This window comes from Trachypithecus francoisi, unplaced genomic scaffold, assembly GCF_009764315.1.
Source record: "Trachypithecus francoisi isolate TF-2019V2 unplaced genomic scaffold, Tfra_2.0 Lachesis_group17, whole genome shotgun sequence".
Lineage (NCBI taxonomy): Eukaryota > Metazoa > Chordata > Mammalia > Primates > Cercopithecidae > Trachypithecus > Trachypithecus francoisi.
In genome coordinates, this window is record NW_022681462.1 from 83,183,856 (window position 1) to 83,210,647 (window position 26,792).

At 46.6% G+C, this 26,792-nt stretch overlaps 1 protein-coding gene across 1 annotated transcript; it reads left to right on the forward strand.

Moving 5' to 3' along the window:
- Nucleotides 1-1,647: 1,647 nt before the first annotated feature.
- On the forward strand, nt 1,648-26,775 carry LOC117062862 (peptidyl-prolyl cis-trans isomerase A-like). Its single transcript, XM_033176746.1, has 3 exons — nt 1,648-1,758; nt 3,790-3,820; nt 26,276-26,775. Exons 1-3 carry the CDS (start codon nt 1,648-1,650, stop codon nt 26,773-26,775), a joined length of 642 nt encoding a protein of 213 aa, XP_033032637.1.
- Nucleotides 26,776-26,792: the final 17 nt, after the last annotated feature.

The window sequence follows — 26,792 nt, forward strand, 5'->3', positions numbered from 1 at the left end:
AAATCTTTCAAATACCACTGTTTATATAACACATTTCTATATATGCACATGTGTGCTTTAAAAAACAGCTCTAGGCTGGGAGTAGTGGCTTACCCCTGTAATCCCAGCACTTTGGGAGGCTGAGGCGGGTGGATCACCTGAGGTCAGGAGTTTGAGACCAGCCTGGCCAACATGGTTAAACCCTGTCTCTACTAAAAATACAAAATTAGCCAGATGTGGTGGCGCACACCTATAATCCCAGCTACTTGGGAGGCTGAGGCAGGAGAATCGCTTGAACCTGGGAGGTGGGAGTTGCAGTGAGCTGAGATCGAGATAGTGCCATTGCACTCCAGCCTGGGCAACAAGAGTGAAACTCTGTCTCAAAAAAAAAAAAAAAAAAAAAAGAAAAGAAAGAAAAGAAAAAATAACCCTAGCTGTAGTAAAATTGTAATTTACAATTGTGATAACATTGTATAGCACAAAACACACAAGTATAAGTAACATTTGGGAAATCTGCATTAGATCAGCAGGTTACATCCCTGTCAACCTGCTGGTTGTGATATTGTACTATAGTTCTGCAAGATGTTACCATTGGGGAAAACTGGGTAGAGGTGGGATCTCTGTATCATTTCTTTTTTTTTTTTTTTTTTTTGAGAAGGAGTCTGGCTCTGTCACCAAGCTGGAATGCAGTGGCGCGATCTCGGCTCACTGTAACCTCCGCCTCCCACGTTCAAGCGATTCTCCTGCCTCAGCATCCCAAGTAGCTGGGACTACAGGCACAGGCCACCATGCCCCGCTAATTTTTGTATTTTTAGTAGAGATGGAGTTTCACCATGCTGGCCAGGATGGTCTCCATCTCTTGACCTCATGATCTGTCCGCCTTGGACCCCAAAGTGTTGGGCGTGAGCCACCACGCCCGGCCTATGCTTTCTTATAACTGCATGTGAATCTGCAAGTATCTATATAATATTTTCAATTAAAAGAAAAAGCAATTCTGAAGGAGTTGAGATCCATGAGAATGTACCATTTCATGTTAAACTATTTTTCATTAAGATTACATTATAAACATTTCCCCGTGTTTCTACAGACCTTGCAATAATCACTTACTGGCTACACGGCATTCCATCTAATGGGTATAAAACCTTTCCCTTAACCATTCCCCCTTGCTAGGTGAGGTTGTTTTCAGTTTTTAACTCCTGCTAATAATGCCATGATGAACATGATTATGCCTAGGGCACGTTTATTCTTTTGAATCATTTTATTAAGATATATTCCCAGGGAGTGGGATGCCTGGGTATAAGGTTCTGGACCTTTATGACTGTATTAGATATTATTAATTTAATATTATGTCTTTATTATTGCCCTTTCTAAGGTACAGATCGGCTTTTCCCCAAGTGAGCAAAAGTTCTCTGGCGCGCCTTTCAGCATTCAGATTTGTGCGGGAGAACCAAGGGGGTCCCCACCTGTTTCCGCCTGCACAGTGTCCGGCCAGAGATTGGAGTGGCAGAATGGCAGGGGCAGTAGAGTGCAGCTAGAGGAGCAGTCACGGGCGTCACCCTCCCACGGGGCCCGGGCGGGCGTCCGGGGACCTCCTGGGACTCGGTGGCGCGGACGACCTTCTCCCCAGAGAGACAGAGCAGCAGAGGCCCTGAGGGGCCCTGCGGGGCCATGACGGCGCGAGGCTTTCTTGAAAACAGAGCAGCCTCTGCTTATCCTGCAGGCGCTCTGGAGCTGCAGGAGGCCGTTTCCAGAAAGCACCGGATTCGGCCTAAAGCAGTGGTGAGACCGCTGCGTCCCTCTGGCTCCCGGTGGGGAGGCCCTGGGTCCCGGGCCCCAAGGCTTGCGCCTGGGAGGCGCCGCTGGGGAAGTCCTGGGCCCGGGCGTCCCCAGAGCCGTCAGCGGCTCTGCGTCCCAGTCCCGGGCAAGCGTCGCGCAGAGGGCCGGGGACCCAGCGCTAGGGTGGGGAAGGCGCTGCCTCGCCATCTTGCTGGGCCGCGGGCGCCCGGCGCAGGCGTGGGCGCCTGTGCAGTGTTCACCTCTTTTGGATTTTATTCTCATGTTTCATTTAATTTAACTCATTTAAAAATTTTTTATTTTACTTTTTCTTTCATTTTAGTTTTGTTTTAAATTTTATTAATTTATTTCATTAAATTTAAATTTTGTTAATTTAATTTTAATTTTGGGTTTTTTTTTTTTTTCAGTTTGGATTGCCAGATTAAATGCAGGACGTACAGTTAAATTCAAATTTCAGATAAGCAACAGATACATTTTCAGTATAAATCTATCCTGTTTAGGATGTCCTACTTAGTATCAGAATGTCGCCAGCGTTTTGTCCTGGTTTTTTGTTTGTTTTTTGAGACAAGGCCTTGCTTTGTTGCCCAGGCTGGGGTGCAGTGGCAAAATCATAGTTTACTGCAGCCTCCAACTCCTGGACTCAAGGGATCCTCCTGCCTCAGCCTCCAGAGTAGATGTATACCACTACACTGAGCTAGTCTTTGTATTTTTTGTAGAGATGGGGTCTCACTATGTTGCCCAAGCTAGTCTCGAACTCCTGGGCTCAAGTGATTTTCTTGCCTTGGTCTCCCAACGTGCTGGGATTCCAGGCGTGAGTCACCACTCCTGGCCTGGCCTGTATTTTTATTTGCTAAATCTGGCAACCCAATTTGTGGTAGAACCCCTTCTTTGGAGGACATCTGACTCAGAACCCTAATACCTACCCAATGACAGTGGGTGGTCTGTGTGAACTCACTTGCAGGAATGTGAGTGTCACCCAGTGTCTCCTAGATTGGCCTGAGGAACCTCCTGAGCAGAACCGACGCACTGAACCTCTCTTAAGCGGCTGAACTCCCTGAGGGCAAGTCAGCAACAGCCTCACCGGGTAGGCTCTGTACATTGGATTATTCCAGCCATGGCTGGCTCCTGTCCTTTCAAAAGTCCCTCATGGGCTGTGCATGGTGGCTCATGCCTGTAATTCCAACACTTTGAGAGGCCTCACTTGAGGCCAGGAGTTCAAGACCAGCCTGTCCAACATGGCGAAACTCTGTCTCCACTAAAAATACAAAAAATTAGCCAGGCATGGTGGCACACGCCTTTAATCCCAGCTACTTGGGAGGCTGAGGCACAAGAATGGCTTGAACCTGGGAGGTGGAGCTTGCAGTGAACCAAGAGTGAGGCCACTCTTCTGGCTGTAACGCCCTAAGCATTTAGTCTGGCCACCTCTAACACAGCCACATCACCCTTGCTGGGCCACTGCACTCCAGTCTGGGCGACAGAGCGAGACTCTGTCTCAAAAAAAAAAAAAAAAAAAAAAAAAGTCCCTCAGGCCTATATCCTGTGAGCAACAAGCTCTGAAGGAGGGGCCCAGGTCTGCCATTGTGGGATGTGGGCAAGTCACTGGCCTCAGTTTTTCCATCTGTGAAATGGGGCTGTTGTTTGGGCTACTGGAGATAAGCTATGTGAAAGTGCCTGGTGAACCTAAAGCATACTTTTTCTTGTCAGCTTTACTGAGGCATAATTCACAAACAGTGACATTCTCCAATTTTAAGTATGCAACTCAATGCATTTTGACTGATGTTTACAGTTGTATGGCCACCACAATTGCATATATATAAATACACACACACACATATATATGTATGTATGTATTTGAGGTCAACAAACATGTGCTGAGCATCTGCTATATCCTAAGCCCTAGGGTGTGCCAGGTACCCAGCTCACAGAGTTGAAGGCCACAGCCCTTCTTTGAGGAATTCCGGGTCTGGTGGAGAAGCGGACCACGTGTGCTTGACCACCAGACACCGATGTGCGCAGCGGCTCAGGAAGGAGCACGGGGGCCAGCGAGGTATGAGGCCACTCTTCTGGCTGTAACGCCCTAAGCATTTAGTCTGGCCACCTCTAACACAGCCACATCAAGCCCTCAGTCCCACCCTTGCTGGGTCCAGAATACCTGTGCAAAGCCACATCCTTTTTCCTCTTTTATCTGGCAGAGGCTCATTCCTTTCCATGTTTCAACGCCCAACCCAGGTGTTGCCTCCTCTGAGAAGCCACACCGATTTTCCTGGTGATTCTGGGACAGATTTGTGGCTCCTGCTCATTGGGCTTGGGGCCTGCAGGTGCTGAGGGCTGGAGGGAGGCAGAGTCTTAGAAAGGGGGCACCCAGTGGGAAGGGCCGTGGGATGGGTCAGGGGAGGATCATGTCCTGTAACAGGAGATGCGAACGGCAGGGCGGGATGTGGAGGTTCAGGGTCAGCCCAGGAGGCTGGGGGCCAGGGCTCAGGGTGCAGGCAGGGGTCCGAGCAGCCTTCCTTCTGGGCCCGTCTGCCCAGCCAGGAGAATCTGTCGGTACTCCCCACTGGAGAGGAACCAGGGCAGGGGGAGAGTGAAGGTGTGCACAGCGGGTGGTGCGACCGACAAGAAGGGGCCCCGCCTGCAGATCTTCCCCATCTCGCATGAACCAAGGAGTTATAGTTAGAAGGCACCCATTCAAGTCCTCATTCAGCAAGTGCCATGCAGGCTCCTGGCTACCTCCCTGTGCCCAGGAGGGTGGGTAGTGGCGGGTGGTGGGCAGAGTTGGCCCAAACTCTGCTGTCATCTCTGAGGCTTTTCCAGACTCTGGCTCTGTGTCTTGCACTACGTTAGCCCATGGGAGCCTGGATTCTGAGACTGAGGTCTTATGGGATGTCATTTGTCCTGAGGCAGAAAGATGGGATGGGAGAGTGGCCGTGGAAACAGAGAGTAGTTCTGTTCTCGCTATCCCTCCTGTCAGTTTTGCCTTTTAAGCAAATCTGGAATCCATTTGTTTCTTTTCAGCCAGCAGTGCCACCATTCCAGCTGCATCATGTTGTACCTGGATGGCCACGGATCTCCCCATAACTCACTTATGCCCTTGTGGTCAGTTCAGGCCACTGCAGTCTGCGTGATCTGAAAGCAGTAGCAGCAGCAGCGGCGGCGACTTTTGGTACTATTTCAAAAAGTAGGTGGGGTGCGGTGGCTCAGGTCTGTAATCCCAGCACTTTGGGAGGCCAAGGCAGGAGGATCCCTTGAGCTCAGGAGCCTGAGATCAGCCTGGGCAACATAGCGAGACCTTATCTCTACTGAAAAAAACCCAACAACAACAATTAGCCAGGTGTGGTGATATGGGCCTGTAGTCCCAGCTACTCAGGAGGCTGAGGTGGGAGGATTGCTTGAGTCTGGAAGATTCAGGCTGCAGCGAGCTATAATCGCACCATGGCACTCCAGCTTGGGCAACAGAGTAAGACCCTGTCTCAAAAAGCAAGCAAACAAACAATGATTAAAAAAAAAAAAAAAAACCCTCAAAAGCAATACCTTCTTTTTTTGAGACAGAGTCTTACTCTGCCATTCAGGCTGGAGTGCAGTGGTGCTGTCTTGGCTCATTGCCACCTCCGACTCCCAGGTTCAAGCAATTCTCCTGCCTCAGCTTCCTGAGTAGCTGGGATTACAGGTACGCATCACTGCATCCAGCTAATTTTTGTATTTTTAGTAGAGACGGGGTTTTGCCATGTTGGCTAGGTTGGTCTTGAACTCCTAACCTCAGGTGATCCATCTGCCTCAGCCTTCCAAAGTTCTGGGATTACAGGCATGAGCTACTCACCTCGCCTCAAAAGCAGTACCTTCTTAGGGCAATAACTCAAATACTAAAATAGGATTTTAGGTAAAAGTCAAAGACAGATTCCCCCTTTCCCTCATCCCCAACCTCCAGACCTGCTTCTCAGAGCAGCTTGTTCATTCTGTAAGGCTTCCAATTTTTTTCAAAGTCTGTAAGTGATTTTCTACGTGTGTGTATATGTGATTGCATGTATATCGTTCTATAGGTGCGTATGTATGTAACCTTAAAAATCAAATGATCCGGACTTCGGCACTTTGTCTTTTTCACTTGAAAGTGCCTGCTGGGGCTCTGTTCACGTCAACACGCCTGAGGATTGCCGTCCTTGTTTCCCAGGGTTTTGCTCTTACAGATAATGCTGCAGTGAAATCAATCCTTAGACGTGGAATTGCAGGCTTCCAGGGATGCGCACTTCAAATGTTGATAGCTAGTACAAATTGCCTTTCACAATGGCTCTACTGATTTCCATTTGCAGAAATAATCCAATCTTTCTCCTCACTCTTAAAAACGCTTCCCCATCTGATAGGTGAAAAATGGTATCTTACCTTCATTTGTCTTTTAAAAATTAGGAGACCAGGTGCGGTGGCTCACGCCTGTAATCCTAGCACTTTGGGAGGCCGAGGCAGGAGAATCATTGAGGTCAGGAGTTCGAGACCAGCCTGGCCAATGTGATGAAACACTATCTCTACTAAAAATACAAAAAAAAAAAAAAAAAAAATTAGCCGGGCATGGTGGTGGGCACCTGTAGTCCCAGCTACTCAGGAGGTTGAGGCAGGAGAATCACTTGAACCCAGGAGGCAGAGGTTGCAGTGAGCCAAGATTGCGCCACTGCACTCCAGGCTGGGTGACAGAGTGAAACTCTGTCTCAAAAAAAAAAAAAAAAAAGAAAAGAAAAGAAAAAATTATGAGTGAAGTGGAGCATTTGACATATCTCTTACACATGTGAATCTTTTTCTGCTGTGTGTTCTCTTGCTGCTTCTTTCTATTGGGTTCTTTATCTGGGGTTTATTGATTTCTTTTCTTTTCTTGGATGGAGTCTTGCTCTGTCACCCAGGCTGGAGTGCAGTAACGTGATGATCTTGGTTCACCGCAACCTCCACCTCCTGAGTTCAAGTAATTCTCCTGCCTCAGCCTTCTGAGTAGCTGGGGTTACAGGCGCCCGCCACCATGCCTGGCTAATTTTTGTATTCTTAGTAGAGACAGGGTTTTGCCATATTGGCTAGGCTGGTCTTGAACTCCTGAGCTCAAGTGATCCTCCTGCCTTGGCCTCCCTAAATTCTGGGATTATAGGCGTGAGCCACCACGCCCGGCCAGTTTATTGATTTCTTTTTTTCTTTTCTTTTCTTTTTTTTTTAGATGGAGTCTCCCTCTTGTTGACCAGGCTGGAGTGCAATGGTGGGATCTTGGCTCACTGCAACCTCTGCCTCCTGGGTTCAAGTGATTTTCTTGCCTCAGCCTCCAAAGTAGCTGGGATTACAGACATGAGCCACCATGCCCGGCCTGGTTTTTTTGATTTCTAAGCATTTTTTGTAGTTGAGGAATATGGCACATGGACTCTCATATTGTGGCAAATGTTTCCCCCAACTAATCTGTTGTCTTTATATATTTTTGTCATAAGGAGTTTTATATCTTTTAGACTCAAATTAAGAATAGAGTCATGTTTTGTTCTTATGCACTGATGATTCCACTTGTACATTTACGTTTTTGGTCTATCTGCAATTTATTTTGATGTCAAGGAGAAAGGTGTGGATCCACATTTAATTGTTTTCTAGGTGACCAGTCATTTCCCCAATACTATTTACTGAATAATCCATTTTCCTGACTGGTGTCATTCTTCCTTTATCATATTCTAAATTTCCACATATACTTGGGTCTATTTCAGTGTCTCTGCTGTGTTCTGTTAATCTTACTGCGTATTCTTGTACGTGTGCCAAATTGCTTTATTTCCTCCAGGTTTCTAATGTATTTTTACTATGCGGTAGGGTTACTTTTTAGAGATTTACTGGCTATCTGCACTTAATGTATTTTCCAGATGAATTTTCGTGTTATTTTATGGGTCTAGTGGGAAGGAAGCATGAAACACATCATTATAAAAGTCATTTAATCATATTGTCATAAGTGCTGTGGAGGGACAGTCCTGGGAATTGGGAAAGGAGACAGCATGGGCCCTAAAATTTGGGTTTTATGTATCTGGCAAATATATAGGTAAATTTAAGGAGTCTTAACATTTCCACAGTACTGACATTTGTTTAAAACAAAATGTGTCTTTCCATTTATGCAAGTCTTCTTTTATGTCCCTCAGTAAAGTTTACAACTTTTCTTTAGAGATGTTTTACATACTCCTTGATAAATCAATTTCTAAACAGTTTGTTCTTTGTGTCGCTCTTATGAATGGACTCTTTTCTTCCAGTTAGTGTATTTTCTAACTGGTAATGTCGTTACAGGGGACTTTTCTAAAAGGCCAGTCGCGCTCAAAAGTGCTCTGCCTCTTCAGTGGGATCCTGTTCCTGCAAGGATCTCTCACACTTCCTCACCGGCTGACAAAGTCCTGTGAGGTCTGGCCCACTCCCCTTCTCCCCTTCCTCCTCTGTTCTGTGTGTTCAGGTGCTCACACGGTGCTCTCTGACTGCCGGGTCAGGTGGCTCCTCCGTACCCCTGAGTTCTTCGCTTGAAGAAGACTTCTTCAGGGAAGTGGATCCGGGATTGAGCCAGGGCTCCTGTGAATGCTCCCGTACGACAATGTGATGAGAATCATTCCTGTGGTCGTGTGTTCCGTGCTGCCTGTCCACAGCCTGTACTCCAGGAGGGCACAGGGCTCTGCCTGTCTCCTTCCTTCTCTTCCTCTCCTTCTTCCTTCTCTTCTTCTTCTTTCTTCTGTCTTCCTTCTTCTTTCTTTTTGCTTCTTTGATAGGGTCTCGCTTTGTAGCCCAGACTGCAGTGCAATGGCGCAATCATGGTTCCCTGCAGCTTTGACCTCCGGGGCTCAAGTGATCTCCTGCCCCAGCCCCCCGAGTAGCTGGTAGCATGCATGTGCCACCATGCCTGACTAATTTTTTAAAAAAATTTTTATAGAGATAGGAGTCTCACTATGTTGCCCAGGCTAGTCTCAAACCCCTGGGCTCAAGGTAATCCTGCTTTGGCACTCCCAAAGGGCTAGGGATTACAGACATGCGCCACTGCACCTGGCCTGCCTGTCTTCCTCACTGTCTCCTCAGCTGTTGAGTAAATTCACAGTATTGGGAATGGAAGTGGCATGCCCTGTTTTCTGGCCTGGGGCTTCCTGGCATCCTGGACTTGGGGACAGTGAAAACTCATCTGGCTGGCAGGCCTCTCAGCCAGCTTCCCTCACTCTTGCCAAAAAAGAGACTGAAAGCTGAAAGCTTCATTGTTTTGTTTTGTTTTCTGTTTTTTTTTTTTTTTTTTTTGAGATGGAGTCTGGCTGTGTCGCCCAGGCTGGAGTGCAGTGGCGCAATCTCGGCTCACTGCAAGCTCCGCCTCCCGGGTTCATGCCATTCTCCCGCCTCAGCCTCCGAGTAGCTGGGACTACAGGCGCCCGCCACCACGCCCGGCTAATTTTTTGTATTTTTAGTAGAGACGGGGTTTCACCGTGTTAGCCAGGATGGTCTCGATCTCCTGACCTTGTGATCCACTTGCCTCGGCCTCCCAAAGTGCTGGGATTACAGGCTTGAGCCACCGCGCCCGGCCTTTTTTTTTTTTTTTTGAGATGGAGTCTTGCTCTGTTGCCCAGGCTGGAGTGCAGCGGCAAATTTTTGTATTTTTAGTGGAGATGGGGTTTCACCAGATTGGTCAGGCTGGTCTCGAACTCCTGACCTCAGGTGATCCACCCGCCTTGGCCTCCCAAAGTGCTGGGATTACAAGCGAACTGAAAAGCTGCTTCTTCTTTTTTTTCTTTTCTTTTCTTTTTTTTTTTGAGACAGAGTTTCACTCTTGTTGCCCAGGCTGGAGTGCAATGGCATGATCTTGGCTCACTGCAACCTCTGCCTCCCAGGTTCAAGTGACTCTCCTGCCTCAGCCTCCCAAGTAGCTGGAATTACAGGCGTGTGCCACCATACCCAGCTAATTTTTGTATTTTTAGAAGAGACGGGGTTTCACCATGTTGGCCAGGCTAGTCTCAAACTCCAGACTTCAGGTGATCCACCTGCCTCGGCCTCCCAAAGTGCTGGAATTACAGGTGTGAGCCACTGTGCCCCGCAAACACAGTGGTTTTTAATTGTTTTGTTCACAGCCATTGCCTGAGACAGTACACGCTTGGTAAACACTTCACTGAATCAGTGAACTAGGTTTAAAATAGGCATGAGTGAAAGCTCCTGTGGCAGCAAGGGTATCAAGGTAATGGAATTACTTTGTATTCCTGTATTATATGTCTCCCAGGATGTCTTTAAGGGAATTAAGGAATTTGTAAAATAAAAAAAATAAATTCCCTTTTGTTTTGTTTCCCGTGATAGCACTGCACCAGGTGGCCACCAGAGGGCAGGGCTGCCCTACTGTCAGGAATTGTAACCTCCAGACCAAGTCTTCTAGCCTTAATGCAGGGCTTTAGGTATAGGTCATAGAGCCTCCCACCTGGGGATCTTCACCGTGACAATCAGTCCCCATTTCTCCCTCACTGAGTCTCAGCTTCCTAGACTGAGGCAAAAGCATCTCTCTCTTGCTCTTGTGTGAAGAATACAGTATGTTTTACTGGGCCCACACCTTCGTTCTTAAGTACGGAGCCCTTCTGAGTGCTCTTTCTGGGATGAGCAGTGAATAGGAAGCAGTTCCTACCCTCATGGAGCGTGTCCCGGGCTTACGAACCCTCAGATTCACACAGGAAAGCTCAGGTTTGGAGAGGTGCCAAACCCTGCAAAAAAGCCAAGAGGTTACCTTAGGAACCTAGATTTATTCATTGCTGTATCCACTCAGAAGGCACCTGGTATTGACTCCTGTGGCTGGGGCTTGTGTGAGGGTTCATTCATTCTCCACAAAGATGTCTGAATACCTGTTCTGTAGGAGTGCTGCTCCAGGACTAGTGAAGGCAACAGTTTCTATTCTCAGGAAGCTCACAGTGTGGTAGTTAGTAGTGGGGTATAGGCAATAAACACATAAATATGTAACGTAAAGCTGGTGGTAAGTGCTATGAAGAAAACCAACCAGGATAGGCACATTGAGAGTGATGAGCTAGGGGTGCTATTTTGTATAAGGAGGTCTGGGAAATCTCTGATGACGTTTCTTTTGAACAGAGACCTTAATGAGGCGAGGGAGCAAGGGGTCAGGATGTGCAAAGACCTGGAGGCAGGAGGGTGGGAATGTGTGTGTGTGTGTGTGTGTGTGTGTGTGTACAGTAGAATGCAGACCCTGTTGGGGTGCAAGATCCCACAGATCCTTGTAGGCCATGGTAGACTTTGCCTTTTGCTTGGAGTGACTTGCTGTGTTTTTTTGTTTTTGTTTTTTTTGAGACAGAGTCTCACTCTGTTGCCCAGGCTGGAGTGCAGTGGTGCGATCTCGGCTCACTGCAACCTCTGCCTCCCAGATTCAAGTGATTCTCGTGCCTCAGCCTCCTGAGTAGCTGGGACTACAGGTGCCCACTACCACGCATGACTAATTTTTGTATTTTTCATAGAGATGGGGTTTCGCCATGTTGGCCAAGCTGGTCTCGAACTTCTGGCCTCAAGTGATCTGCCCACCTTGGCCTCCCAAAGTGCTGGGATTACAGGCGTGAGCCACCGTGCCCGGCTGTGACTTGCTGTGTTGAGAATAAACTGCAGTGGTGCAAGGTGGTGGTTGGGAAACTGGCTAGGAAGCTGTTCCAGTCAGCAAGAGGTAATGGTGATGGTGGTGGCTTTCACCTGGGACATTCCGTAAACGCTTGCTAACTTGAACTGGGCTTTTGGTCAATGCTTGCTTAAAATCATGACCTCTTGGCCCCTTGCAGAGAATGGGGAAACCACCATAGGAACAAACCTTCGAAAGAGAAACTGTCCTGATTTTGGTAGTTGGTGTTAAAAGGAAGTTTCACTCCTATTTTCAAGCAGGAACCACAGAGTTCTAAAGAGGAAAGGATCCTGGCCAGAAATGTTCATCCGGACCTTCAGTTTGACAGACAAGCTATCTGAAGGTTGGCCAGGTGACTCATCTGAGGTCATACAGCAGCATCGTGGCCACCTGGGATTCTGGAATGAAGACTCTTTCCCGGCAATTGTGTTTCTCTTGCTGCTTTGTTAATTTGGTAAACATTTCCCAGGCCCTCGGAGGAGTCTGCTCTGTTCCCACAGTACGAATCCCCTCTCTTCTCGGGTTCTGCTGAAGTCTCCCAGTTACTCTGGCCACATGCTGTGCCCATCAGCTTATCAGCTCTGCCAGGTCATGCCTGGCAATCCACACCTTGCCTTGTGTTCCCAGGATGCTGAGCTGGCTCTTGTCCTCTCTGCACGTGGTAGGCATCTTGGCCCTCTCACAATCCAGAACAGTTGCAATGTGGATGAGTGAAAATTTGCAGAATCTATCCAAAGTGCCCATGGCCTTTGACCCAGGAAGAGTTCCACCTCTAGGATTGATCCTATTAGCAATGCATAAGGGTTTATGCACCAGGATCACTGTTTAGTGCAACATGTTTTGGAACAGCTTTGCCTGTAGCAACTCCTGCAACCTGTGGCTCCACATTCTTTTTTTTTTTTTTTTTTGAGATGGAATCTTGCTCTGTCGCCCAGGCTGGAGCGCAGTGGCACAATCTTGGCCCACTGCAACCTCTGCCTCCTGAGTTCAAGCCATTCTCCTGCCTCAGCCTCCCGAATAGCTGGGATTACAGGCGCGTGTCAACACGCCTAGCTACTGTTTGTATTTTTAGTAGAGATGGGGTTTCACAATGTTGGTCAGGCTGGTCTCGAACTCCTGACCTCAGGTGATCACCGCCTCAGCCTCCCAAAGTGCTGGGATTACAGGCATGAACTCCCATACCCAGCCCTCCACACTCTTTTGATTTCTTGTCTCTTCCTGGCTCCTCCTCTGTCACCACACTCTAAATGTGAGTGTCTCCCTAGGTGCTAGGCTTTCCCGGTTCTCACCCTATGCCTGCTGTTTTGGTGCAACTCCCCACTCCCTTGGTTTTAAGCCACCTCCGTGCTGACTCTCTCATGGTCAAGTCTCCAGTCCTGACCTGTCAGTAGTCCAGCTTCTCACAGCCAATTGCCTTCTTCTTCTTCTTCTTTTTTTTTTTGAGATACAAATCACTTACCACAAAATTCATCATTTTAAAGTGCATAATTCAGGGCTGGGCATGGTGGCTCATGCCTGTAATTCCAGCACTTTGGGAGGCCAAGGTGGGTGGATCAACTGAGGTCAGGAGTTTGAAACCAGCCCAGCCAACATGGTGAAACCCCATCTCTACTAAAAATGCAAAAATTAGTCGGGCACAGTGGCAGGCACCTGTAATCCCAGCTACTGGGGAGGCTGAGGCAGGAGAATCGTCTGAACCCGGGAGGTGGAGGTGGCAGTGAGCCAAGATCATGCCACGGCACTCCAGCCTGGATGACAGAGACTCCATCTCAAAAATAAACAAATAAATAAAAACAACTAAATAAAGTGCATAGTTCGGTGGTTTTTAGTATGTTTCCAAGGCTGTGCAACCATTACCACTAGCTAATTCCAGAACATTTTCACCACCCGAAAAAGAAACCCATGAGCAGTTGCTCCCATTCCCCCGTTCCCAGCTCCTGGCAATCAGGACTCTGTTTTCTGTCTTTATAGATCTGCCTATTCTGGACATTTTCTATAAATGGAGTCATACAATATGTAGTCCTTTGTGCGTGTTATTTCATTTAGCATAATGTTTTTGTGGTACATCCATGTTGTAGCATGTAGCAGTACCTCATTCCTTATGTTTAAAAACAATTTTGTTGGATACTGTATTTTGTCCATTCATTCATTCATTAGTGGATGAACATTGGGCTGTTTCCACTTTCGGGCTATTATGAATAATGTTGCTATGAACATTCATGCATCAGTTTATTTATTTATTCATTTATTTTGTAGATAGATAGATAGATAGATAGATATAGATGTATTTTTTTTTTTTTTTGAGACAGAGTCTCATGCTGTCCCCCAGGCTGGGGTACAGTGGCGTGATCTTGGCTCACTGTAACCATTGGTCTCCCGGATTCAAGCGATTCTCCTGCCTCAGCCTCCTGAGTAGCTGGGATTACAGGCCTGTGCCACCATGCTCAGCTAATTTCTTTTTTGTTTTTTTTGAGACGGAGTTTCACTCTTGTTGCCCAGGCTGGAGTGCACTGGCGTGATCTCGACTCACCACAACCTCCGCCTCCTGGGTTCAAGCGATTCTCCTGCCTCAGCCTCCCGAGTAGCTGGGAGTACAGGCATGCGCCACCATGCCTGGCTAATTTTGTATTTTTAGTAGAGACAGAGTTTCTCTATGTTGGTCAGGCTGGTTGTGAACTCCCAACCTCAGGTGATCCGCCCACCTCGGCCTCCCATAATGCTGGGATTACAGGCGTGAGCCACTGCGCCCAGCCTAATTTTTGTATTTTTAGTAGAGACAGAGTTTCACCATGTTGGCCAGGCTGGTCTTGAACCCCTGACCTCAAATGATCTGCCTGCCTCGGCCTCCCAAAGTGCTGGGATTACAGGCGTGAGTCACTGCACACGGCCTGCATACACCAGTTTTCATGTGAATGTGCTTTGGATTCTCCTGCATACACACCCAGGAATGCAGTTGCCAGCTCAGATGGTAACTCTGTGGTTCACTTTGGAGGAGCCGCCAGACCGTTTCACCGCAGCTGCACCATTTGCATTCCTATCAACGACGTACGAGGTTGCAGCCAGGCTTCTTGAAGTTTTCCCTGGGGGTTCCAGCGGGTGGTCACACTTCATATGTCAATGTCTGAACACTTTCTGTCCTTCGTATTGGTAAATGGCACATGCTGTTCAAGCCAGACACTTAGGGGCCATTCTTCAAACCAACAACATTTCTGACCCCTCCAGCCATCAACAAGACCTCTCAATCCTACCTCCCAAATAAATCTCAAACCTGTTAATTTTTCCATCTCCACTGCCAACACCCTCACCAAGCCACCAGCATTACTCACTTGAACTGCATCAGAGTCTTCTGCTGGGGGTCCCCACTTCCAGACTTGTTCCTGCCAATCTACTCCATAGCAGAGCTATTTCTTTAAAACACATTTTTAATGTCTGGTGCAGTGGCTCACACCTGTAATCTCAGCACTTTGGGAGGCCGAGGTGGGCAGATCACCTGAGGCCAGGAGTTCGAAAACAGCCTGGCCAACGTGGCGAAACCCTGTCTCTACTAAAAATACAAAAAAATTAGCCTGATGTGGTGGTGCATGCCTGTAATCCCAGCTACTGGGGAGGCTGAGACAGGAGAATCGCTTCAACCTGGAAGGTGGAGGTTACAATGAGCCGAGATCAGGCCACTGCACTCCAGCCTGGGTGAGAGAGTGAGACTCTGTCTCAAAATAAATAAATAAATAAAATAAAAATAAAATAATATTTTAAGATTTAAATCAAAATCATCTATATATTTATGTGTGTGTACACACATACACATATATTTATAGATATGTATGCATGTATAATGCAAATACAGGGAAGAGAGTCAACGATTCCCAGAAGGTGCATGGGCCACAGGGCCTCCCCTGATCTGACTGCCAGTCACTTCCCTAACCTCGTCTCCTGCCTCTCTTCCTGGTCCCACTGCAGTGTAGCTAGGCCTCCTCACCGTTCCTCCAGCCCAGCAGGACCACTCCTCCCTAGAGGCCTTGGCACTTGCTGCTCCCTGTATTTGAATGTTCTTCTCCCAGACATCCACGTGGCTCTCTTCTTTGCCTCTTCCGTGTCTTCACCCAAATGTCACTTATTCAGTGATGCCATCTCTGGCCCATCTCTCTAAACCCCTCCCCTCCATCTCAACCTTCTCTCTTGCTTCATCCCAACCGCTATGTAGTACAGTATGGATTTTACTTGTTTTATTTTTCATTTCCCCTTCTAGAATATAAACTCCATTTTTTGACTGTTTTATTTACTTCTGTGTCCCTAGTGCCTAGAACAGGACCTGGCACCAAAGGAGATCAGTAAATACGTGTTCAATGAATGAATGAGAAACATCAGTTCCACTATTTAGTTATTTCCCAACCTCCAGTCCTTGTCCTCAGAAGTAACCACTTTTCATTGTTTCTCTGGGTATTTAATTCAGTTTCTCTAAATAACATGTTACTGTTGCTGTTTTTGATTTATCCATTTTAAACATCTACTCTGTTTCTCTGATCTTACCACTTCCTTTCCATCATCCCAAAACTGTGATTTTGCATTTAGTTAAATCATTAGGACTATGTAAATATTGTTCACTGCAAAGACAAATTTGTACTCTGATTATATTTCCTTCCTCATACAGCATTTTTCTCTCCCTAGAGCTTCTAATTGCCTGTTTCATTCCCTGCAATGCTTATTATTATTATCATAATCCTGATAATTTTCCAATATGGCACCATATTAGAGATTCTTAGGAGTTCTGTTTCCCTCCGTGGTACTTATCACAATTTGTAATTATATAGTTATTTGATTGTTTACTTTCTTAAGTGTCTGTCTCTTTCACTGGAACATAAGGTTTTAGAACAAAGCCTGGCCGGGCGCGGTGGCTCAAGCCTATAATCCCAGCACTTTGGGAGGCCGAGACGGGCGGATCACAAGATCAGGAGATAGAGACCATCCTGGCTAACCCGGTGAAACCCCGTCTCTACTAAAAAAATACAAAAAACTAGCCGGGCGAGGTGGCGGGCGCCTGTAGTCCCAGCTACTCAGGAGGCTGAGGCAGGAGAATGGCGTGAACCCGGGAGGCGGAGCTTGCAGTGAGCTGAGATCCGGCCACTGCACTCCAGGCTGGGCGACAGAGCGAGACTCCGTCTCAAAAAAAAAAAAAAAAAAAAAAAAAAAAAAGAACAAAGCCTGCTTTGTTTACTGGAGATTCCCAGCACCTGGCCCCTCTCTCCTGCCTGGCACATAGCGGATCCTCAACACACATTTATTGAATCAGTGAAGAATAAAATCCAGAAACGTACATGTATGAGCATAGGTGGATGGTTGGTTGGACAAATTGTAGCATAGCTCTAGAGTGGAAAAGTATCCAGCATTTAGAAACAATGAGCTACAAAGGCTGAATACTCTGTCAGATATCATTGTTTTGGTGACTGTTACCGATAATATCCCTAAATTTAGGAGCTTCAGAATAATCATTGTATTATGCTCAAGGATTCTGTGGGTCAGGAATTTACATCCACATTATTGTTTTTACAAATTAACGTAGATTTGTTTTTCTTTTTTCTTCTTTTACTTCTTGAAACAGGGACTCGCTTAGTCACCCAGGCTGGAGTGTAGTGGTGTGATCACAACTCACTGCAGCCTTGACCTCCCGGGGCTCAGGAGATCTTCCCACCTCAACCTCCCAAGTAGCTGGGACTACAGGCGCCCGCCACCATGCCTAGCTAATTTTTGTATTTTTAGTAGAGACAGGGTTTCGCTGTATTGCCCAGGCTGGTCTTGAACTCCTGGGCTCAAGTGATCTGCCTGCCTTGGCCTTCCAAAGTGCTGGGATTACAGGTGTGAGCCACCGTGCCCAGCCTTGTTTTTCTTATAAGATCAAAATGTGCTTATCACAGAATAGTCAGAAAACGTAGACAAAAAGAATAAATAGAAAAGACCCCACAATCTAACCCACCTGGCAATAAGCACTGTTAATACCTCCAAAGTATCCTTTCCAAACCCTTTGAGTTTGATATTCCTGTGAATTCTTCCAGGCTTAAACAAATGCATGTATAAACCCATCGTGCTCTGTTGGGACCTGTATTTTCTATTCAACAATATACTGTGGGTAACTCTTTGCATTAGTACTAGAGCTCAGTGTCGTTCCTTTAAAATGTTACGGAACATTGCTTTCCTCTGTGTTCACTTGGTCCTGCCTTCCTTCTTTGAACAAATGCCCACTATGTGCCGGACACTGTCTTATGTGTTAGGTGTATAGGGCTGGTGAAACGCTCACTGCCTGCTTTCCTGGGGCTTACAGTCAGGCAAGTATTAGCATCATGATTTATTAAACCAATCCCCAGTGGTGGATATGTTGTTTCCATTTTTTTCTTTTTAATTAGTTCATTACTACTACTACTACTACTACTACTATTATTATTATTTTTTTTAGAGACAAGGTATTGCTCTGTCACCCAGGCTGGAGTGCAGTGGAATGATCATGGTGCATTGCAGCCTTGAATCTGGGGGAATCCTCCCACCTCAGCCTCGCAAGTACCCGGGACCACAGGTGTGTGCTACCACGCCCGCCTAATTTTTTTATTTTTATTTTTTGTAGAGATGGGGTCTCCCTCTGCTGCCCAGGCTGGTCTCAAATTTCTGGCCTCAAGTGATCCTCTCACCTTAGCCTCCCAAAGTGTTGGGGTTACAGGCATAAGCCTCTGCACCTAGCCCATTTTTTCTTTTATAAATACAAAAACCCTTCTACATATATCTTTATTTTCTTAAGATCAGGTTCTAAAACTGGGATACCTGTGGTAATGGGCCATTGAAAATATGGATACATGACTGGGTGTAGTGGCTGACGCCTGTAATCCCAGCACTTTGGGAGGTTGAGGCAGGCAGATCACTTGAAGTCAGGAGTTTGAGACCAGCCTGGTCAACATGGTGAAACCCTGCCTCTACTAAAAATACAAAAATTAGCCAGGCGTGGTGGTGCGCACCTGTAGTCCCAGCTATTCGGGATGCTCAGGCAGGAAAATCGCTTGAACCCAGGAGGCAGAGGCTGCGGTGAGCTGATATCATGACACTGAACTCCACCCCGGGCAACAGAGCAAGACTCCATCTGAAAAAAAAAAAAAAAAGAAGAAGAAGAAAGAAAGGGAGGGAGGGAAGGAAGGAAGGAAAGAAAGAGAATGAAAGAAAGGAAGAAAGAAAATATGGATACATAAATCCAGATTGCTCTCCAGTAAAATTGTTTCATTTTACATTCCCTGAGCCATGATTGGGAGCATCAGTTTCTTTGCATCTTGCTGAATGCTGGATATGAGCACAGTTAACGACCTATGTTGATCTGAGCGGTGGGAAATGGTTATCTAGTGGTGGGCTTGTTTTCCCATTGTGTCTTGTGTGGGATGCAATGGTCGGCCGGGCTCCTGAGGCTGGGTGCTCCTGGCTCCACTCTTTGTTCTGATACCCTTATTGTGCTCTGGTCTCCCTGGGCAGACTAACCATGTGATCTGTTAGGGAACAGACTGTCTTTCTGACTCTTTCTAGCTGGGGCTTAGCAGAGAGCCCAGTCTGTGGGAAACACGTGGTCTTGCGCTTTGCCTCGGTGCTCCTTTCAGACCTTCCCTCTGCCCCACCGGCCTCCTCACTTGGCCATCTGTTCGTGGAATCTCGCTCTCCTGCAGGGCTTAGTGTCACCTGCAACCTTAAAAGCTAACATCACTTGGCAGCCTCTCTTCAAGGTCACCGATAGAAGCCTTTCAAGGACCAGTAATTGCACATGCCCCACTGTTCAGGATTCTTAAGGAGATATGCCCTTCTCCGCCAAGGCCTTTGATCTTTCTGTCATGCCCGTTGCCTGTAAATGACTTCACATGCTTCTCATGTGGTGGCATGTGTTCACAGAGGTACCTTTGGTGGAGAATGGCCTTCATGACAAAGTCAAAAGCATGAGCAGATGGGACATTCGGCTGCATGCGCACAGTCCCCTCAAAGCCTGCTCCTGTACTCTTCAGGACAAGGCCTTAACCTAAAGGGATGTTTTGGGATATGGGAATTTCAGATACTGTGACAGAATGTAAGGGAGGGATCTTTTTGTTTATTCATTATTCATTTAAAGTGTTTTTCTTTTCTTTTCTTTTTTGAAACCGAGTCTTGCTCTGTCGCCCAGGCTGGAGGGCAGTGGAGCGGTCTCGGTTCTCTGCAACCTCCATCTCCCTGGTTCAAGTGATTCTCCTGCCTCAGCCTCCTAAGTAGCTGGAATTATAGGCACACACCACCATACCTGGCTAATTTTTGTATTTTCAGTAGAGACAAGGTTTCCCCACGTTGCCCAGGCTAGTCTCAAATTCCTGGCTTCAAGTGATCCTCCCGCCTTAGCCTCCCAAAGTGCTGGGGTAATAGGTGTGAGCCACTGTGCCCAGCCCCAGTTCTCAGATATTTGAATTATTTCCAGTCATTCAAGAACTCTCAGCTGAGGCCCAAGATGTTGTGGAGGAAATACACACCATCCCTGCTGTGTTCTGTCTAAATTCCTGATCTCCAGAAAATTCACGAGCAGCATACATTGGTTATTGTTTGATGCCATTAAGTTTGGGATGAGCCAGCCTGACCAACATGGTGAAACCTCATCTCTACTAAAAATACAAAAATTAGCTGGGCATGGTGGCGGGCACCTGTAATCTCTGCTACTCAGGAGGCTGAGACAGGAGAATCACTTGAATCCAGGAGGTGGAGGTCGCAGTGAGCTGAGATTGTGCCACGGCACTCCAGCCTGGGTGACAGAGCAAGACTCATCTCAAAAAAAAAAAAGAAAAATTTGGGATGGTTTGTTAAGCAGTCGTAGATAGTTGGAACATGGCTGGAATCCCAGCGCTTTGGGAGACAAAAAAGCGAGGATCTCTGCAGACCAGGAGTTCCAGATAACTGTAACATGTGATATTGATACTCTTTAAAAGTTCTATTTATACAAGTGTGTTTCTTCATGTATACTATGTTTTTGTTTTAAAAAATGTTTCTAACCCTTAAGGAAGTTGAATTTAATCTGATTGATTTATTAGATTTTCAGAGTTGCTTAAGGGTTAAGAAGGCTTTTGCTTGCTAGCTTTGCTGAGGCTTCATGTGTGGAGTGTTTAACAGAATCAGATATGTCACATTTGTAAATGCAGCTTAAAGTGTCTAAGAAAACAGAATCAAGCACAAACTGAGTTCATGTCTGAGAGACTTTGTTTACCATATTTATATGCTAGTTGAGCCTTCATTCAAGATTAAGTGAAAATGAATAATAATTTGAGTTACAGGTAAATTTAAGATTTTGAACTTTTGTCTATAAAGGCTTGAAGAAACCTAGATTGTACTTTACTGAATATTGATCAAAACCAAAATGAAATTCTTCCCTGCATGCAGAAGCCCCCTCAGACGTAACCACCCAATTGACATGGCACTGAAGGAAGAATGTAGAGGAGCCACAGTGTGCTTTGATGGGAAGAAAAATAAAAAAGATTGTTCCAGAATAACACATGTGACCAGATCGTTTTGCTTATATAGACAAGGATCTACCCTGGCTGAAAAAGACCTGTGCTGTTGGAATCAGTGATGTCTCCAAAATATACTGTAATGTCTCCAAAATATATTGTAAGTGAGTAGGTTTTTTGTTTTTTTTTTTTCAGATAGAGTCTTGCTCTGTCACCCAGGATGGAGTGTAGTGGTTCGATCTTGGCTCACTGCAACCTCCGCCTCCAGGGTTCATGCGATTATCCTGCCTCAGCCTCCCAAGCAGCTGGGACTACAGGTGTGTGCCACCACACCCAGCTAATTTTTTGTATTTTTAGTAGAGATGATGAAGAACCCATCTCTACTAAAAATACAAAAGCCTCCCAAAGTGCTGGGATTACAGGCATGAGCCATCGTGCCCAGCTGTAAGTGAGTAGTTTTTACATGGAGTTCAGAAGTATAAAAGCTTCGGCTGGGCGCGACGGCTCACGCCTGTAATCCCAGCACTTTGGGAGGCTGAGGCAGGCAGATCACAAGGTCAGGAGATCGAGACCATCCTGGCCAACATGGTGAAATCCTGTCTCTAATAAAAATATAAAAAATTAGCTGGGCGTGGTGGGGCGGGCCTGTAGTCCCAGCTACTCGGGAGGCTGAGGTAGGAGAATCGCTTGAACCCAGGAGGCGGAGGTTGCAGTGAGCCGAGATCATGCCACTGTACTCCAGCCTGGGCGACAGAGTGAGACTTTGTCTCAGAAAAAAAAAAAATAAGCCTCAAAAAAAGTTGTTTAGAAATGCCTCTAAACAAACAATAAACATATTTGAAAAAAGGAATATGCATCCTGGCCAGCAAGTTTCCATGTGAAACTTCTGTGTCCATCAGTATGGCAGACAAGGTACCTTGAAGTCCCTTCCCAATGAACATGACTGAAAAAGCTTAAATTTATTTATTTATTTATTTTTATTTATTTATTTATTTATTTATTTATTTTGAGATGGAGCGTTGCTTTGTCGTCCAGGCTGGAGTGCAGTGGCACAATCTTGGCTCACTGCAACCTCCACCTCCTGGGTTCAAGCGATTCTGCTGCCTCAGCCTCCCAAGTACTTAAGATTACAGACATTCACCACCACGCCTGACTAATTTTGTATTTTTAGTAGAGACGGGGTTTCTCCATGTTGGTCAGGCTGTTCTCAAACTCCTGACTTCAGGTGGTCCACCCGCCTCAGCCTCCCAAAATGTTGGGATTACAGGTGTGAGCCTCCATGCCCAGCCTAAAACAATATATTTAAACCATTTAAAAAAATGCATTGTGCCCAGGTGCAGTGGCTAATGCCTATAATCCCAGCACTTTGGGAGGCCAAGGCACGTGGATCATGAGGTCAAGAGATTGAGACCACCTGGCCAACATGGTGAACCCTAGTCTCTAGTAAAAATACAAAAATGAGCTGAGTGTTGTGGCATGCACCTGTAGTCCCAGCAACTTGGGAGGTTAAGGCAGGATAATCGTTTGAACCTGGGAGGCAGAGTTTGCAGTGAGCCGAGATCACGCCACTGCACTCCAGCCTGCCGACAGAGCAAGACTCCATCTCAAAAAAAAAAAAAAAAAAAAAAAGCTTTGCCAAATTGGCAAGAAAATAAGGAATCTGAGAAGAACAAGATGCAAGTGAGAGCAGGAATCTATACATTAATAGGCGTGTGAGCCCTGAACCAGCTTGTCCCACTGGGAGGGTGTTGGCTGGATCCTGGAAACTCCAGACTTCTCTTTTGACCATTGCTGCAGAGCCAGAGACAGAACATCAAGCCCAACCCCTCAAGGCAAGTCATCTAGTGGGAGGTCAGATGTCACCTTTTCAGAATCTTTTTGGCTTAAAAAAAATGTATTATTCTGGATGAATCTTAGAATCAACTTGTCAATTAAAAAAAAATCCTTTGAGGCCAGGCGCAGTGGCTCACGCCTATAATCCCAGCACTCTGGGGGGCCAAGGTGGGTAGATCACCTGAGGTCAGGAATTTGAGACCAGCCTGGCCAATATGGAGAAACCCTGTCTCTACTAAAAATACAAAAATTAGCTGGGTGTGATGCGTATGTCTGTAATCCCAGTTAATCGGGAGGCTGAGGCAGGAGAATAGCTTGAACCCAGGAGGCGGAGGTTGCAGTGAGCCAAGATAGCACCACTGCACTCCAGCCTGGGTGACAAGAGAGAAACTCTGTCTCAAAAAAAAAAAAAAAGAAAAAGAAATCCTTTGGGAATTTTTCTTAAGACCTCATTGAATTCCCATCTTTTGGCTTCTGATATTATCTATACACTGATGACTGCCACACTCACATTTCCAGTTTGAGCCTCTTTCTTTCCTGCACCCCGGACTTAGAAATCTCACTACCTACTTAAGCTTCACTGGTTATCTAACTTAAATCAACATGTCCAAAACAGAGCTCCTAATCTTTCCCCCACACGTGCTCTTCTCTCAGTCTTTCTCACAGCAGTAAATGGAAACTTGTCTTTGTCTTTCCAGTTACTCAGGCCCAAAATGTGGATTCATTCTAGATTCTTTCTTTCACACTTGTCATCCAATCCCTTAACAAATTCTGCTGGCTGTACCTTCACAGCGTGTCTGACTCTAGCCACTCATTCCTCCTCTGCATCTACCCTGGCCCGTGTCACCATCATCTGCTCCCTGGGTGTCTGCAGTCGTCTCCCAGCTGTGTTCCCTCCCTTAGTCTGTCCTCAACCCTGCAGCCACATGACCCTGAGAAGATGATCAGATGGGGCCGCTCCTCTGTCCAGCATGGCACAAGCATTGTGCTTATTCCCTCTCTCCCCTTGCCAGAATGGAAGCCCTAGGAGGACAGGGCCTGTTTTTATCTTGCTCAGAGTAAAAGCCCGGGCCCTTCAGAGGCACCACGGAGCTCTGCACCCCTGCTGCTCCCTCTCTGGCACCCTTGGGTCCAGCAGCCACATGCTTGATGTTGCCCAAACATGCAAAAGTTGCAACTACCTCTGAGCTTTGTGCTTGCTGTCTCTCCTGACTGGAGTGCCTTTGCTCCAGAATCGGAATGATTTTCTCCCTCACTTCCTTTAGGTTTCTGTTCTGGTGTCACCTTATCACAGAGGCTTCCCTAACCACCCCACGCTCCACTAATCCCTATTGCTTTATGGTTCTCCAAAGTGTAGATCACCATCAGACTTAGTGGATGTTCACCTGTGCTTATTCCCTCCCTCCCCTTGCCAGAACGGAAGCCCCAGGAGGAGAGAGCTTGTTGTCTTGTCTGCTGAATGCTGCCTCCTAGTCAGTGCCTAGCACATAGTCGGAGATTTGTAAGTTTTTTTTTGTTTTGTTTTTTGGAGACAGAGTCTCACTCTGTTGCCCAGGCTTGAGTGCACTGGCACAATCTTGGCTCACTGCAACCTCCACCTTCCAGGTTCAAGTGATTCTCGTGGCTCAGCCTCCCAGGCATCTGGGATTATAGGTGCACACCACCATACCTGGCTAATGTTTTGTATTTTTAGTAGAGACAAAGTTTCACCATGTTGGCCAGGCTGGTCGCGAATTCCTGACCTCAGGTGGTCCCCCCTGCCTTGGCCTTTCAAAGTGCTAGGATTACAGGTGTGAGCCACCGCACCTGTCCTGTAAGTATTTGTTGAATGGATACTTGAACGATTGGGAGAGAATCTTAACATAATGCATCTTCCACTTACTGAGACCAGTTTCATTCTCAGGTCAGAGGTCTCCCCAGTATCACCCAGGCCAGTCCTCTCATATGTGCATAGCCCACATTGAAAGTCCCCAAAATGGTGCATGTATGTTTGGATACAGAGCTACTGGCCCACACAGTGTTGGCCCCTTAGGGATAATGAAACTGTGCAACAATTATGACAGTGAGAAAAATCTGACATAGGAAAATTATGACAGTAAAATAAATCTGACCTAACTGACTCGATCTTGTGTCTAACCTCCAACCTGTTCTTGTTCATCCCTGGATATAAGCCAAGCTAACTCTGGGAGGAATTTAGTTTGTATTCAAGGATGATAATAGTCCTTCCCAAAACTATCCCCTCCTTGCTTGGGGACCGAAACTGCCTTTGGAAAACTAACAAATTAGCCACAAGATTAAAAAGTTATGCATTTTTAGGGGTCATGCAGCCAGAGGCCACAAGATTCCTAACCTCCCTAAGTGCTCCTATAGATAACACCAGTATTATAAAACCTAAGATTGGTGTTCAAGGTATTTTCAGATCCTGCATTCTGATGAAACAGTTGGTACCACACAGACTGGTAAACTGGCTCAACTACTTTTGTGATCCTGCCCAGGAACTAAAGACAGCTTCAATCCCTTATGAGTTTATCCCTGACCCAACCAATCTGCATTCCTCATTCCCTAGCTTCCTGCCCACCAAATTATCCTTAGAAACCCTAGTCTCCACGGCTGGGTGTGGTGGCTCATGCCTGTAATCCCAGCACTTTGGGAGGCTGAGGCAGGCGGATCACCTGAGGTCATGAGTTCAAGACCAGCCTGACCAACATGGTGAAACCCCATCTCTACTAAACACAAAAAATTAGCTGGGCATGGTGGTGCATGCCTGTAGTCCCAGCTACTTGGGAGGCTGAGGCAGGAGAATTGCTTGAACCCAGGAGGCGGAGGTTGCAGTCAGCCGAGATTGTACCATTGCACTCCAGCCTGGGCAACAAGAGCAAAACTCTGTCTCAAAACAAAAACAAAAACAAAAACAAAAAAATCCTAGTCTTCAAATTTTGGGGTAGGCTGGTTTGAATAATAACAAACTCTTGTCCTTCTGCTTGGCTAGCCCTGTGATTATTAAACTATTTCTCTGTTGCTAAAACCTGCTGTTCTCCGTGCATTGGCTTTTCTAGGCAACAGACAAGATGAAGCCATTGGGCAATTATAGTATGACCCATTATTGCTCTGGGAAGCTTTTAGAATTTCAAGGCAGAGGGTCACTGGCCCATGCAGGAGTAGGTCTTTTTTTTTTTTTTTTTTTTTTTTTTTTTTGAGACGGAGTCTCGCTCTGTTGCCCAAGCTGGAATGCAGGGGCCAGATCTCAGCTCATTGCAAGCTCCGCCTCCCGGGTTCACGCCATTCTCCTGCCTCAGCCTCCCAAGTGGCTGGGACTACAGGTGCCCGCCACCTTGCCCGGCTAGTTTCTTTGTATTTTTTAGTAGAGACGGGGTTTCACCATGTTAGCCAGGATGGTCTCGATCTCCTGACCTTGTGATCCGCCCGCCTTGGCCTCCCAAAGTGCTGGGATTACAGGCTTGAGCCACCGAGGAGTAGGTCTTAACCCCGCCAAGGCCCAAAGTTACCCTGAGGAAAGGAGACAGTGGAAGCAGAGGTAAGTAAAGGATACCGGCTTCTCCAGACACCACTGCTGCCTGGAGCCCCCTGTTACCAGCCATAGTCAACCTCACCATGTCCTTCAACATTGCCATTGATAGTAAGCCTTTGGACTGTGTCTCCTTTGAGCTGTTTGCAGATGAAGTTTCAATGATAGCAGAAAACTTTCATGCTCTGAGCACTGGAGAGAAAGGCTTTGGTTATAAGGGTTCTTGCGTTCATAGAATTATTCCAGGGTTTGTGTGTCAGGGTGGTGACTTCACAAACCATAATGGCACTGGTGGCAAGTCTATCTATGGGGAGAAATTTGATGATGAGAACTCCATCATGAAGCATAGAGGCCCTGGCATCTTGTCCATGGCAAATGCTGGACCCAACACAAACAGTTCCCAGTTTGTCCTCTGCACTGCCAAGACTGAGTGGTTGGATGGCAAGCATGTGGTCTTTGGCAAGGTGAAAGAAGGCATGAAGATTGTGGAGGCCATGGAGCGCTTTGGGTCCAGGAATGGCAAGACCAGCAAGAAGATCACCACTGCTGACTGTGGACATCTCCAGTAAATTTGACTTGTGTTTTA

Coding starts and splice junctions, on each gene's coding strand:
- LOC117062862 (XM_033176746.1), top strand. CDS start 1,648: ATGACGGCGCGAGGCTTTCTTGAAAACAGAGCAGCCTCTGCTTATCCT. Junction 1,759..3,789: donor GGATTCGGCCTAAAGCAGTG/GTGAGACCGCTG, acceptor CGATGTGCGCAG/CGGCTCAGGAAGGAGCACGG. Junction 3,821..26,275: donor GGAGCACGGGGGCCAGCGAG/GTATGAGGCCAC, acceptor CCCTGTTACCAG/CCATAGTCAACCTCACCATG.